The sequence below is a fragment of the Talpa europaea genome (assembly GCF_964194135.1).
Source record: "Talpa europaea genome assembly, chromosome: 4".
Lineage (NCBI taxonomy): Eukaryota > Metazoa > Chordata > Mammalia > Eulipotyphla > Talpidae > Talpa > Talpa europaea.
In genome coordinates this window covers 27,650,651-27,665,594 of record NC_140070.1, presented here as the reverse complement: position 1 = coordinate 27,665,594, position 14,944 = coordinate 27,650,651, and the positions used below count along the sequence as shown (strand labels likewise).

Genomic DNA, 14,944 nt, shown 5'->3' with positions numbered 1-14,944 from the left:
ATCTATGTCTGTTTCTGCTCTCTAGTGTTTGAACGAGAAGCTGTGCCTGGTGTGCTGCCCAGTGCTCTCTAGGCAGAGCACATACAATGCTGTCCCAAGGTCCTGTGGTCTGCCAGGGGGACAGACCCAGCTCACCTTGTTTAAGAGCACCTTCTCCTGCTCGGATGAAAGAGATTTCATTGGAATCAACCATGTGATGCGCTCCATCTTGTAGGATAAACCGAACTCCAGAGAGTTTGTGACCAGAGAGAGGGCCCTTCTCACAGGCATCCAAAAACCCCTGTTAATGAATAAACACAACTTCTGGAGTGGGCAGATTTCACACACTGATGAATTCCCTAGAACCCCCAAACATATCAGTATTCCTAAATTCAGTATTTTTATGGATGCTATACTTCACTCCTCAAAAACAAAGTTTTAATTAAACAGCTTTGCTATTTAAGTTTTCTTATGTGGCATCTGGGTGAACATCCCTTGACAAAAGCACATCATTTAAAGGTCTGAGCAGGATGAAAAGTGACGCTGTGAGTGCTAACACTCACAATCTCATCTTCAGGAATTACCAGCTCTCATAACCCATTACAGAGACAGCATGATACTCATTTACAAAGAGGAATACAGGAAGGCATGTCTAAGGAATTCCCTAAAAAAAAAAAAACCTCCATTAAAACAGACACTTATTCAGCAGTTGTATCTTGAGTGTCTACAACATACCTATCACAGCCGTGTCTACTTCAGCAGCAGATCACAACATTACAGCTTTAGTATTACATGATATAAGCAAGAATTAGAATTAAAAGGTAAATTTCATCTTTTCCAAATGCAATTTTTTAAAAAAGCAAAAATCACCTTCACTGAGGTTTAACTGATATAAAAAATCTAAACTGATATACAAAAACCATACTCACTTAAAGAACACAATCTGATAAGCCTGCAGTTCTTTTTCATTCAGTCACTTATACAGTATTTGTAGAGCTCCTACAATTCAATTTAGTTTTTCTGGGCAAGACAATCACATGGCTGCACATATAGTACAATCTAATTCTGACATTTCAAAACTGCAAACTCTGTATATTGAAAAATATCTAAGCTCTCCACCTACACTAGTTTTACAGAACAAAAAATTATTCAAAAATGTGTGAATAACAAAATACTGTCTTAAAATAAAAGTACAATGAAAGACAGATTAACTAACCACCAAAAAATGTTCCCAATAGTGAAACCAAAATTATGTGTTAATAAGATTTCTAAGCTAAAAGGTTAAAAAATGACTGAAAATCTCAATCTCTAAAGGTAGACAGTTGCTAAAGATTCACAAGCCTTAAAGCAAGTAATCTAAAAAACAAACAAAACATTAACCCCTTATATTTGCAAAGAACTTCCGAATTCCCAAAGAAATGTCACAAAATTCTACTGTGACCCTCAATTTTATGAAGCGTTCAGATTTAAGTAGTTCACTCTAGTTTACAAGTAAAGAAACTGGCTCTGAACACAGTGATTCACAAAGAACATGGACACCAATAAGAGACTGGGGCAGCTCCCGGGTATTGGAAATCATTCTCAACAGGACACCAAGATATCCAGAAATCCTTACTAGTGAATACTATCTATGAAAATTTCAGTTTATCAAGAGAAATATAATAAACATGAATAAGTAACAGAATGACTCCTCATCATTGTCAGAGCATATATTTACAGCTCTTGGATTTAATGAAATGAAGATTCCAAATTAGATGGGAAACTTAACAATCAGAAAAAGCAAGACTGTGATTAAAATGAATCATGGACAACGTGACAGGAAAGTAATGACACATAACAACTGTTTTAAATTTTAAAAATGCAACAAAGTTGTGGGTTTTTTTTACCTTTTCTACAGCAGGCACAAACTGCTTTGGAACATTTGATCCAAATGTTTCATCTGAAAACTCCAACTTAGTGTAATTCTCTGGGTCCAATGGCTCCAGTACACCTATCACTTTTCCAAACTGGCCTGCACCACCTGATTGTTTTTTATGTGTAAAATCGAACCTGAAAATGATTTAGGAGGGAGGAAAAATCAACACAGCATTATGTAATTACCAAAATGAAGTAATTTCTAATTCAAATGAAAAACCAAATTCCATCATTTTTATTTTTTTCTTTGAAATGATAGCCTTGCTATGAAATTCTGTTGTAGAATTTATTTAAAAAGGAATCCTCTTTTTTTTCTGCTCTTATTTGGAGAGGAGAGAGGTGACGCCACCACAGAAATCCAGTTTCCTTTAATTCTGCCAACTTTTCTAGAAAAGTTTAAGTCAAGTGCTTAAAATAGTCTAAGGTTCTTATTCTTGTAACCTACATTCCACAGAGCTTATCCACTATTGGAATGCGTGCCTCCCTTCTCTGGGATACAGTATTCTCTTCTTACATCCCTACAACTGAGGACAGTTACCTGAAAATAGTTCTTATTTGATTTTACCACTTGGACATTACAGACTGACACAGTAATAAGAAAAGGGAGTATCAGGTAGAATAATTACACCTGAAAGTGACTAATAACAAAATTATGAGACACAATTCATTCAAGTATATATAGACACAAGTCAGTGTTTATTTCAAACCACCAATGGAAACATAAATAGGTTAGAATGAGCTCTCCACATACATATTAAGCTTATGTAAACGTAGGCTGCTATCTCATTTAAAAAAGTATTTCCTAAGCATCTAACCCTTATACAAGGTTAATTCTTCCTTTAAGCTGTAAGAGGTTTTCAAAACTGTCTTCAGATAACTGCACTAACATGGCCAATAATGAGTGTGTGTTCCATATATGGGCCCGTGATGAGTTAGAAGAAGTCACTATCAACTTTGATAGGAGATGCCGGCTTGGAATAAGCAGATTTCATAAAGCGCCTACATGTGAATGTGCCTGATGAACTGTGGCCTTTAAATAATCTTTCAATGCCAAGAGCTTCAGGGTGGGCTGGGAAAGCCAAAATGCTGAAAGGTTAATTATCCTAGGAGGGAGAAAAAAAAAAACCTAGCTATCAGAACTGAGAGAGGGAAAGCAGACTTCCTGAAGGTATTTCAAAACTGTTGCCCACTGACATTCTCAGGTATGCGCAAATTCTCTGAGATCTTAAATTTTATGTTCCACTTGACAAAAATATAACATTTATACAAACATACTGTAGGTCAGTGTCTTCTATGTCATCACCAACCATGGCTATTCACATTTACATTAATTAAAATGAAACGAAGTTAAAATTCAATTCCTAAGTTACACTGGTGACATTCAAGTGGTCAACATCACAGGTGGAGAGTGACACTATACAGAGCAACTGCAGAACGTTTGTCACTTCACAGAATTCTGTTTGGACAGCTCTGCCCTGAGTGACCAACTCATCATGAGCGATCCACACAGCTTCAAAGACCACATCTGGATTTAAAATCAAGCCGGTGCCAAGTAAGGAACCTTTATGTGCCAGGCCTGTGTTAAGTACATTTTATGAATTGTCTTACGAGTCCTTCAGCACAAACTCAAAAGACAAGTACTACTTTTATCACCATTTTATAGCAGAGAAATCTGAAGGTCAGAGTAGCTAAAGAGGATACAGAGTATGCCAAAGCCAAAATATGCACCAAGACCAAAGCTCTTAATCATTTTTTCTAGAAAACAAGTACGACTGACTACAAGATGATCAAAGCAGCAAATGATGCATTCACTTCAAAAATCGTTAGAGGGCGCTGCACAAAGGCAGATTTTACAATAGTTCAAACAGAAATGATGCCACTGGACAGACCACTAAAAGACATGCTGAAGATCAAAGAACCCATGTCTTTGTGGCCAGACCATTGCATGTTGTAAAAGGCAATTTAGTTTTGGCAAAGCATCAAGTCTCTCGTTAAAATTAATGTTAATTAGAACTGTAGTGGTTTTGTTTCTCTTTTGTGGATTTACTTTGACTACCAAAGTTGCAAGCTACAGGTGTCTACACTTAATTTTATGTTCACATTCATACAAAATTATAATACAATTTATATGATTTCAAAGACTCAGAATAACTGTTACCTATGGTTACCCATGCATTATTCAAGTATGAGGATAGTAGACTTTTGACTACCCATACATGATACTTTAGTAAAATTAGTAAGAGCACAAGGATTCAAATATAGGAATGACTCTCTCTCTCTCTTTTTTTTTTTTAGGAATAAGTCTCTTAATGTAGTTTATTTACTTGATATTTAAATAGGAAGTCAAATTATTTTAATCTAATAATTTTATTTTTAAAAGAACCTAGGTTAGCTGTGTACCTTCAGTAAATGCCTTCAGATACCACAGCCTATGTTACTGGCCTTGATCCACAGAGTTGGTAATTGCATTCACAGAGCTTCAAAATGGTGACTATCAGGGAAGTTCACATTATAATTCTTACAATTCTGACTTGTAGTGCACAGGAGATGTTAACTATTGTCAGCAAAAGGATCTTTCTGTATCATTAAAATATACTCAATCACTCCTTGCTGTACATGATCAAATGAGCACATAATTCAAACAATTAACACACACAGTGACAACCTGAGAGCTGGGCTCACAGATGAATGACTCACCTTCCCCAAAAGAAAACAACCTTTAATTTTTTAGAAAAAGCCTTGAGGGAAAAAAGTAACCCTTTCAAAACCTAGTGACTGTTTTGGCTAACAAAGATAGTAGAGAAGGGAAATGCCCTACTGCTGACTATTTTCTTAGATCTACTTACTCCAAGGAAGACTATTTATAAACACCATCAATAGGGCATCAGAGGAAGGTAACACAAGTAATGTTTTACCTTTTTTAAGCAACACAGCATATCTACCCAAAGAACTTTCAAAAACCCATTTTTGAGAAAACAGTAAAAAACTTTTCTGTTTCAAAGCCATCAAGCTAAAGTGAAGATTTGGCCTTTTATCTGATGAAAAGGAACCTTAGCATTCTGATATAGAGCAAATTCAAAGAATATCATAAAATTCCTCTAATAGTGACACAGGTAATTAAATCTGGAGAGTGAAAAAAAAGTACTGCCTGCTAAAAGTCTAGGCTTGCTTAAGCAGCTTTAAAAACTCCTGCTTTGCTAGAAGCTACATCAATGTACTACCCGATTTAAACTATGTTTTATTTCTTAAAAGGTATAACTTTCAAAGTAACTCACAAAGTTGGAAGCAAGGTATTATATCAAAACTTCATCCTTCTAAGAGAGCCGAGAGGGAGCCCAGGTGCATTTTAAATTCCCCCTGATCCCTATTACATATTCCTCCCAACAATGCTCTAGTCTGCAACCTTAGGTCCTGATTTGGGCAAAACCAGTCCATCCCAACAGAAAGCTGGGGATAAGCAAGCCGGTTCCCGGACTCTAAGTGGTGGGAAGGGTTAAGGCCCCGCTTACCCAGGGAGCAGCTTTGCACTTTGCCCGCTTTTGACACTGGGGTGGTGCAAAAAGTGGTGCTCCCGGCTGCAAAAAAGGCAACCAGGCCCTCTTGGTGTAGAGAAACCGGTGGCCCCAGGAACCTCCACAAAGGCTAGACCTGAAAGTGCCCCTTCCGCGCTTGGGGAAAGGTAGAAAGGGTGAGGTCCCGCCCCTCTTCCCCCAGCCCGGCATGGGCGGTCCGGGGCGGGGCGGAGGAAGCCAGCTTCCTGGAGGGAAGGGGCGGGGGGAGACAGGGAAGGAAAGGGAGAAGGTCTGGCGGCACCGCGCCGGCACTTGGGCGCTGCCGGGTTCCCATTCGGACCACACCGGCACAGAAGCACCGTCCCGGGTGCGCACGCCCTGGCACCGTCTCTAAAGCTGTCCTGCCCAGCCGGCACGCAACCCTAGCCCAGCATGGAGATCCCGCCGACTCACTACCCTGCCTCCCGGGCAGCCTCCGTGGCAGAGAGCTGCATTAACTACCAGCAAGGCTCCCCCCATCAGGTGTTCTTGGTGCACACCGTGCAGCAGGCCAGCCTGGAGGTGAGTCGGTGGAAGGGCGCGGTACTGGGGGGAGGCAGCACTAATGGGGACCAACGACATTCTAGCCTCTGGGCACAGTCCACGGCTGTTGTTTTCAGCGAAGACTGAGCCAGCCATACAGCTTTTATAGGCGTAAGTACCAGGAAATGGGAGAATGTTCTAAAGGAGGACCAGCATTTCCCTTTCCCCAATTGAGACTTGCGGAACCATTCAAAGGGTTAAATGAAATGTTTTTAAGGTCTCAGCAATCACAAATTAATTTCCACTTACTAAAATCTAATGGATTTGAGACTGATCCTTATTTATGTGACACATACGTTTAGTTGCTCTCGGTCTTTAAGAACTGAGAGGGAGTAGATATTATTTCAAAACTGCACCCAATACCATAATTACATATAACCTCTCAATTGTATTTTGATTCAAAATTGAAATAGATATGTTTTGTTAAAAGTATCACTTTGCTAGTCCATTATGTTACAACTAAAAACAGTACCAACGTCTCTAACCACTCTGTAGTAATCTGCTTAAAGCGGAATTCACCTTCATTAAACATTATTTGCTGGGTACACAGGGCTTTATGAAAAATCTTTTCAGTGGTGAATCCTAATTGTCATCTTCCATTTAAAAGTTATTTCCAAATTTCTTATGTAGAGAATTTAGGATCACATATCCAGATGTTGAAGTCCTCTGCTGACTGAAAGTGAGCTGTAACCCATTTTGTTTATATATGGTTTTATTCACCCTTTTGTTCTCATCCAAAATGACCTTAGAGGGCATTTAATGGTATGTACATGCTGATCTGTCTTTTTCAATATCTAAGGCTTTAAATTTAAGCCCATCAGCCAGCCTCCCCCCAAAAACTAAGTGAAAATAGATTCTTCTAGTAATGCAAAGACTTGAGTTACTGTTATTAACAGCTCATTTTTTAAATTTAGGATATTCCAGGAAGAGGACACAAGTATCGCCTTAAATTTTCCGTGGAAGAAATTATCCAAAAAGTAAGTGAAATGTCCTGTATTATTAAAGTTTGATTCTAAATATTCCAGATCACCTTTGCTGATCAAATCATAGATTAATTTACTTTTGTTGTTCTTTTAAGTTGTTTTGAAAATCCTGCCTCAAAAAAATACTGATCACACAAGGACCAGTTTTTATTCTGTGTGTGCTGTGAGATACATGAAGTACTTCTATTGAACTATCAAGAAAACAGACTATTTCAGTTCAAATAAATTCCCTTTAAAAATGTTATATACTCACAGGGCAGACTGTACTTATGATGAACAACTTACTCTTCAGTCATCATCATTTTTCTGCCTTTTCCCATTGCTCTTGATTTATTTAAAGAAAGCAAGTGCATTTAGATTAGAATGACCAACCAATAGCTATGTTAAGGATCTCTCGGTAATGAGGCAGAGAAAAATTTTTTAAGTGTGCACCTGCTAAATTATTAATGAGATTAGCTTAAAAGGAAGAAATTACAATTTGCATCATAACCATCTTGAAATTTAAAAAGCCTGCCCTTTATTGAGCATAATTCAGAAGCGCTACAGGCCTATGTAAGGAGATTCATCAAAAGGCATTTGAGCTGCCAGACAGTCATCTTTACAAAGCCACAATTTTCTAATTTTATATCTAAATAGATTGTTGTATATGGGTCTGAGAAAATTTTTGTTACTTCAGGAGCAGAGAATAAGAGTAACCAAGGTCTGGGTGGTATAAAGTGTCAGAATGAAATCCAGCTTGCAAAAGGACACTCCATTAATATTGAAATACAGAGTTAAAGATAATTTACAAGACCTAATAAGTTATTTCAGAAATCTCTAAGAAAATTACTAGGCCACGCCCAATTAGATATCTCTGGAAACAGGTACTCCTAAGTTTGAACAACCACCATTAGTGGGCCAATGCTTTTAAGTGTTATATATCGAAGAATATTAACTTAGTAATGGATAGCCATTTACAGATAAAGATCTTTACAAAATGTTTCAAACAGCAAGTTACAGTGAACTGCACAGCGGAAGTACTTTACCCTCCAGTAGGACAAGATACAGCACCGGAAGTTAACTTCACATTTGAAGGTGAAATTGGAAAAAATCCAGATAAAGAAGATAACACATTTTATCAAAGACTCAAGTCCATGAAGGAACCACTAGAGGCAGAAAATATCCCAGGTATATGATTATGGCATGGTTTTTTCCCCTCAATGTTTAGATCAAAATCAATTATCTATGCTCAAAATGGTTAATATGCTGGAAATATATTAGCTATTGCTAAATATTACCAATCCGCCAACAAAAAAAAGGCCTCGGAAATTTATAGATCTATGGCTTAATTATTTTCTGTACACATTTGAGGAAAATTAAGTCATGACTTAGAATTCAGATTTTCTTAAAGATTAATACTCTCTGTATAAATAATCATACAAATGTTTTTACCCCACCAGACAGTTTTGGAAACATAGCTCCAGAAATGAAGCCAGTTCGACACTTAGCCTGGGTTGCCTGTGGTTATATCATATGGCAGAATTCTACTGAAAACACATGGTATAAAATGGCAAAAATTCAAACTGTCAAGCAAGTGGTAAGTACTTTTTATAAAATACTCTTCTAAAGGGGCTAATATTTATTAACAGTCTTACAATTCATAACCGGATGACTAATGCCTCCTTAGTCATTTTATGTTTAAAACACTTAAGTTACAATCAGTGCTAAAGGAGGTGAAGGTACAGTTTTAAGAGAGTGAATAAATAATATGGATTATTTTCTTTGGGAACCTAAATATTGTTACTGTCATGCACTACTAAAACTACCTCTGCTTTTTTCCCTCTACTGCAATGGTGGTGCTGTCACTAATTAGAGACATCCCCCAGCACAGATCATCCCATACAAGATATTAGCATCTCAGTCTTGGTACAGCTTGTTGTATACAATTTTCTTTTATAAGCCATTTAGTCATAATTTGCAATCTCCTATCTTGTTGCTAACTTGTGTTTTCTTGCCTGAATTGACTATATCTAACCACCTCTTTTGAAACTTGAGATAAAAAGAAATCTTTGAATTTAGTTTTAGTATTATAAAAGGTTAAAAAGAAAAAAATGTCAGCTAGTAGTATCAAGTGGAAATTTAAAAAACCAAGAGTGCAAAGACACCACAAGATACATTTTAGTCAGCTCCAAAAGAGAGAAGGACTTTCCAGTTGACGTGTTTCAGCTTGTTGGTAACAAACTGTAAAGCAGCTGGAGCACCTTTACTCCACAGGTTTTTGTAACCACTAGGCTAAATTACCTATGAGCACTGGAAGGCAGGATACCCAGTTATAGTACTTAATATGATGCCAAATACCTAACACAATATTATTGCACAAATAGTACTACAACATTTTAAGAAAGTTTTTTTTCTAATGCATTTTTATAAACATCAGCCTTGGTCACAACATTCCTATAGGAGTACTGGGGATTCAAATAATTAACCAGCCCAGATGACAAAGGTTCTCCAGTCATAATCATGACTTTCAAGCCCTGTTTTTAACAGCAAAATATGCCTAAGATGTGCCAACAGTTTTATGAAAGAAAACTCCGTAACCAACCCTCCATCAAATTGTGGTTTTTTAAAGTGTTAATGAAATTCTCAGCAGAATTTAACTAGTTTCAGTCTATACCTATTCTATACCTTTATAGATATATTTATACACATAGACACACATTAATTACATTCATATTAAGATCCAACATTTAAGAAACCGTTCCAATTTTTCTTGGAAAAATTATCTTAAAGATTATATCAAGATGCCCTAAGAAGAGAATGCAGACTGTTACCTGACCCTGCAGCCATATTTATAAAACACTATAACCAAAGAAGCCACAGGAGCCTGTGCTGCCCCTTGGAACCTTAGGCTGGCTTGAATACATCGATTAAAAGATCCACAGAACCTTATGTAGAGCACAGCAAATTGCCCATGACTAAGGATTTAAACTATGTGGATGCAATATTTCTTTATAGTTGATGCTATAAGTACTGTTTATACCCAAAGCATTAACTGATGCAGGTCAATTCTTTAATTACAAAATCAGATAACAATGATTACATTTTCTAGGTTCAATTTTTTTGAAGAAAAATTTCTATTATAAAACTTTTTTAAAGTGTAAACATTCACTTTAGTAGTTTATCTCTAAATTCATGCTTTTCTGAACAATGGAATACTGAAGAATCATGAACAACAACTATAGACTATAATGTTCTTAAGTAGCTACCACAACTTGGAAAATAAAAACACAAAGGGCAAATGCTTTTTCAGAGTAATAAGTGAAAAATTATAATTTTTAGAAATAAATTAAGTCATTTAATTTTTATTTTTACTTAAATGGAATATAATAGTCTACAAATGAAAATATCATTTTTGCCAACACTACTAAGTTTTGAACACTACTTTAATTTTTGTTACAGCAAAGAAATGATGACTTCATTGAGTTAGACTATACTGTTCTACTTCATGACATTGCATCTCAGGTAAAATATTTACCTTTATTTGCTGCAGTTTTGAAAATTGAGGTATTGTATAGCCAGAGTATGCCTAAAAATTTGAATTCATGTAAGTTCAAATAGGCACCAGGTTCAAGTATATTATACTTGCAGCAATTTATGAAGATCGCCTTGTCACTAACAAGCTATAAGATAACGCTAGTCTCTTAAATGTTTTCTGAATTTTATCATAGCATTAGTTTTCTTCACTTGCAGGAGATTATTCCCTGGCAAATGCAAGTTCTCTGGCACCCACAATATGGTACTAAAGTAAAACATAACAGCCGTCTGCCAAAGAAAGCACAACTGGAATAAACGAAGAAGACCCTAACACTGGATGGAGTGTAAACATGTTTATTAATAATATGTATGCCAGCCTTTACTGATATCTAGCTTAAGGGGCCAAATAAATCCCAAAGTGTCACTGTGTATAAATGTCTTAATTACACTGTAGAACGTATACATATCCCATAATAAAGTGTCACAATGTAAAACAGTCTTAATAATGGTAATAATGCTATGTATATCCCATAATAAAAAACTTCAATTCCAGCTTTATGTTTAATTGTATTGCATACTTACGGGACAGGGGCAGTAATGGTCTCTCTGAAAGCAACTTTTGGCTTTCCTGTGATACAAGGGCAGCCATATTCTCTTTCCAGCCTCTAAAAAGAGTGGGTGAGATAATTTTTTCATATATTTAAATTAACAAGAAAAATCTTAAGCATCTTATATACCTTAGAATCATTCATTTACACATAACAGATAAGCAAATACTTCTTAAATCATTTAATATCTTATAAGGATACATGATACTTAATACAAAATGCTTTCACAGGCTTTATATAAATGAATTCTAATGCAGATGATTAATTTATACCTAGCTCCCAATAATCTATCCACTGAAACTTCACCTTTGTTCTATATTATTTCACATTCACTGGAATAATATGAATCTGTTGTCAGAATTTTCTACTATCTCAACCTCAAAGATAAGCTCACCCAGAATTTGTAATCTTAAATCTTCGGTTTCATTCAGACCTTTCCTGGGTCAGTACAGGTTCCTTCTTCCCTCTCTTTCATCTACATTATGATGATCTTCAAGAAACTGACTAGAGGGCCTCCCCTGGTAGCCCAGGGGTTGAGTGCAGCACTGTGAAGCTGTCCACAGCCTCTGCAGTGCAGTTTTGATCCTGGCCGGCCAGCCGGCAAGAATCCCACATGGCACGGCAGACCTCTCCTGTCACGCCCGCTGCTCCCCTCAGCAGTGTATTTCAGTCAGTCTACCTGTTCTGTTCCCCGCTATGTCTCTGGTGAATCCTCTCACCCTCCCGAGCATCTGGCCTGTACCCCGGTTCTTGTATGCATGAATAAAATAAATCTCTTAAAAAAAAAAAAAAAAACCTGACTAGAGAAGAAAACAGGAAGAAATGCCTACCAATTGTGCAGTGGTGGCTGCCATTCTAAGGTCTCTCCCTGCTTGCCGTCTCCCTAACAAGGTTGGGACCAGGATTTACTTGATCACACTAACCATGACATGGGTATGCTGTCTAATAATGATGCAAATCCTGAGTCACCAACATTTCTAGATCACTGTATCACTTTACAAATAAAAAGATGTAGAGATTAAGAACAGCTCATTTGTAACACAGGAGAGGAAGCAGTCTATTAGTCTACATGTGGATACAAACCTCAGTGAAGTTTGAAGCAGTATTAGTTTATGGTCATTAGATTGAGAATTACTGACTTACTCTTCACAAAATAGATCATTACCTGAGCATAGATTTCCAAGTGTAACTCTCCCATTCCAGATACAATTGTCTCTTTGCTCTCAGTGTCAAAGTGGACTTTAAATGTAGGGTCTTCTCTTGTAAACCTGCCAATACCTTTTGAAAATTTTTCCAGGTCATTCTTTAAAAGAAGAAATTTATTACACATTTTACTAAGCATAATAACAAATGGGATTGTTTCAAGAACTTTACTGAATAAAATAAGTAAAATTAGCAGTTTAGAAATAATCATCATTCACATCTGGTTCATTAATGATACCCTTTTAGAAGAGCCTGGAGATAACACAGCCAAGAAAGCAGGGAACAGCTAGTTAGTTGATAGAATTTTCTTTCTATACCAAAATACAAGAGTCTAATACTAAACTCCGTGTAAACTGCTCATAAAGCAGAAAGTAGAATTTGCACTGTTATATTTTAGAAATCCTACACATAGGCACAGATAAAAGACTCAACATGTCTACCAAGACTCTACTAGATTCAAGTAGCACAGATAAGACCAACAGCAAGATAAATGTCAGAGACTTCCTCTTTAAAACAATTTGCTGGGATGTGGTGTGATGCATCATTATTCTCCTTAGAAGTAATTCCACCTAAAGCAAGCAGAATAATTGTTCTCCGAGGATATGCCCTAACCCTCCCAAATCTGAGGCTATTACTTCACATGACAAAGGGGCTTTGCAGAGTTGATTAAGGATAGACTTTGAGATGGGGAAAATTGCCATGAATAATCTCGATGGAGCTAATGTAATTACACAAGACTTTAAAAATAGAAGTGGAACACTGAGGGTAGAGGAACACTGGCTGAGGGCAGGAACACAAGGGTAGGGAACCGAAGGGTAGGAACCTAAGGGATCCAAGGAGGCAGGGGAGCGCTAAAGCAGGAGAGGGACTCATTTCACTGCTGCTAGTGCAGAAGACAGGAGCAAACTGCCTAGGAAGAAGGCAGTTTCTAGAAGTGAGGACAACCTTCAGGTGAGTCAGCAAGGAAATGAGGATCCCAATTCTATAACCACAAAGAGCTGATTTCTGTCAACAATTTGGGCAAGGAAATCCAACTATCCCTATAACTTCCAGAAAGGAATCTAGTCCTTTCAGTATCTTGACCATTTAGATCTCTGACTTGATCAAGTAAAATTATACATTTGTGTTATTTTAGGGCACCAAGTTTGTGGTCTTACTGTACTGAGGTGACACTGGCTTATAACAATGCATATGGGGCTTTCCTGGTGGCGCAAGGGGTTAAGAGGCAACCTATGAAGCTCTCCGCAGCCACTGCAGCACGGCCAGGGAGCTACCCACATGGCACAGCAGACCTCTCCTGCCTCACCTGCTGCTCCCCTCAGCAGTGTACTTCGGTCAATCTGCCTGTTCTGTTCCCTACTCTGTCTCTGGTGAATCCTCTCACCTCCCCACCCCCCACACCTCTGGCCTGTACCCCAGCTCTTGAATGCATAAATAAATCTTTTTTAAAAAAAAAAGTATAAAAAAACTGCATATGATTTAAAGGTATAGAATTACCCCCTTCAGGTGCTTTACCTATTGAAATTTCTTATGGCAGCAATAGTAAACTAACAGGCCCTGAATCACTAGTATTAACAGTTACCACATGTGCCTGGACCTGTTCTATGTGTTCTGAAAGATATTTCAAATTCTAAGAACAATGATGCCAAAAAACCCCTAAAAACCTAGCAACATTTTACATGTAAGAAAACCAGGCACGTAGAGGTTAAGGCCCCACAGCAAAGTTGGCACTGAGTCTGGGTAGTCAGTTCCTGAAGTTTTACTTTCTCCCTACACTAGCCAGGTAGCTCACTTACAGAAAGGTCACTGCTGCCCCTCTTCTGAGACTAACAGCTTCATGATCTGACTTACTCCAAACAACCCAGACAAAAAAACCTTTCCATATTGATACATTTGATTTTCCTTCATTATTGTATTATGCAGACTGTGGGAGCTTGTATTATTATGTGCCTCCACTATTCTGTGTCTTTGCCTTGATTATCCTTTGCTTTGACTGTTCTGTGCCTCTCAGTGTGCAGAAACAGGAAAAGTTGAGAGGGAAACTTTCAGGGCAAAAGTCCTGGTATGAGGATCCATATATGCTGAAAACAGCATGTGCAGAAACAGGGAAAGTTTAAGATAGGGAACCTCTCAGGGCAAAAGTCCTGGCGTGAGGGTCTATATATGCTGAAAACAGCATTTGCAGAAACAGCAATAGGTGTTATGGCTAGAGTAGCATAAACACTGAGACTTCCTTACTTCTCAACCTTGGCTGGTGCATCTGGCTCGCATCCCTGATACACTTGTGCATTCCCCGTTTGCTTGCTTCTTTGATCTTTTCATTTTCTGATTCTACATAAAAATGAGACTGCCCTTGGAGCTGGGCTGCACTTTCTTGGTGCAGTCCCTCTAGGCTTCTCATTGTTCTGGACATGAACTCTGAGTAATCCATTTTCATCCCACCGCCACATGTCTTAATGAAACAGCAGACTATACATGTCTTACATAAACTCTGGATTTAGGGATGAAGCAGCATCTTTAATGTTTAGCCCTGAAAATTCTGAAGGGAAAAGCAAACAATTTAGCAAAGCACTTTGAATGATCTGTGGCATCGGACAGTGGCAAGATAAAAGATTTCCCTTTCCTCAAATTTCTGAGATGGAATGATTTA

At 37.7% G+C, this 14,944-nt stretch overlaps 2 protein-coding genes across 2 annotated transcripts in view; one reads left to right on the top strand and one right to left on the bottom strand.

Annotated features, from left to right (window-relative positions):
* Positions 1 to 14,944, bottom strand: part of GFM1 (G elongation factor mitochondrial 1) — a gene marked incomplete at both ends in the record, with an annotated part of 37,286 nt that overhangs the window by 3,819 nt on the left and 18,523 nt on the right. The window contains 4 exons of the mRNA XM_084231689.1: positions 136 to 280; positions 1,866 to 2,028; positions 11,066 to 11,148; positions 12,257 to 12,394. Of these exons, the coding sequence (XP_084087815.1) occupies positions 136 to 280; positions 1,866 to 2,028; positions 11,066 to 11,148; positions 12,257 to 12,394 (529 nt within the window). The remainder of the gene's footprint in view (positions 1 to 135; positions 281 to 1,865; positions 2,029 to 11,065; positions 11,149 to 12,256; positions 12,395 to 14,944) is intronic.
* LXN (latexin) lies at positions 5,838 to 10,798 on the top strand (the record flags this gene model as incomplete). Its single annotated transcript, XM_084232066.1, has 6 exons — positions 5,838 to 5,966; positions 6,902 to 6,964; positions 7,960 to 8,137; positions 8,410 to 8,546; positions 10,409 to 10,471; positions 10,700 to 10,798. 6 exons carry the CDS (start codon positions 5,838 to 5,840, stop codon positions 10,796 to 10,798), a joined length of 669 nt encoding a protein of 222 aa, XP_084088192.1.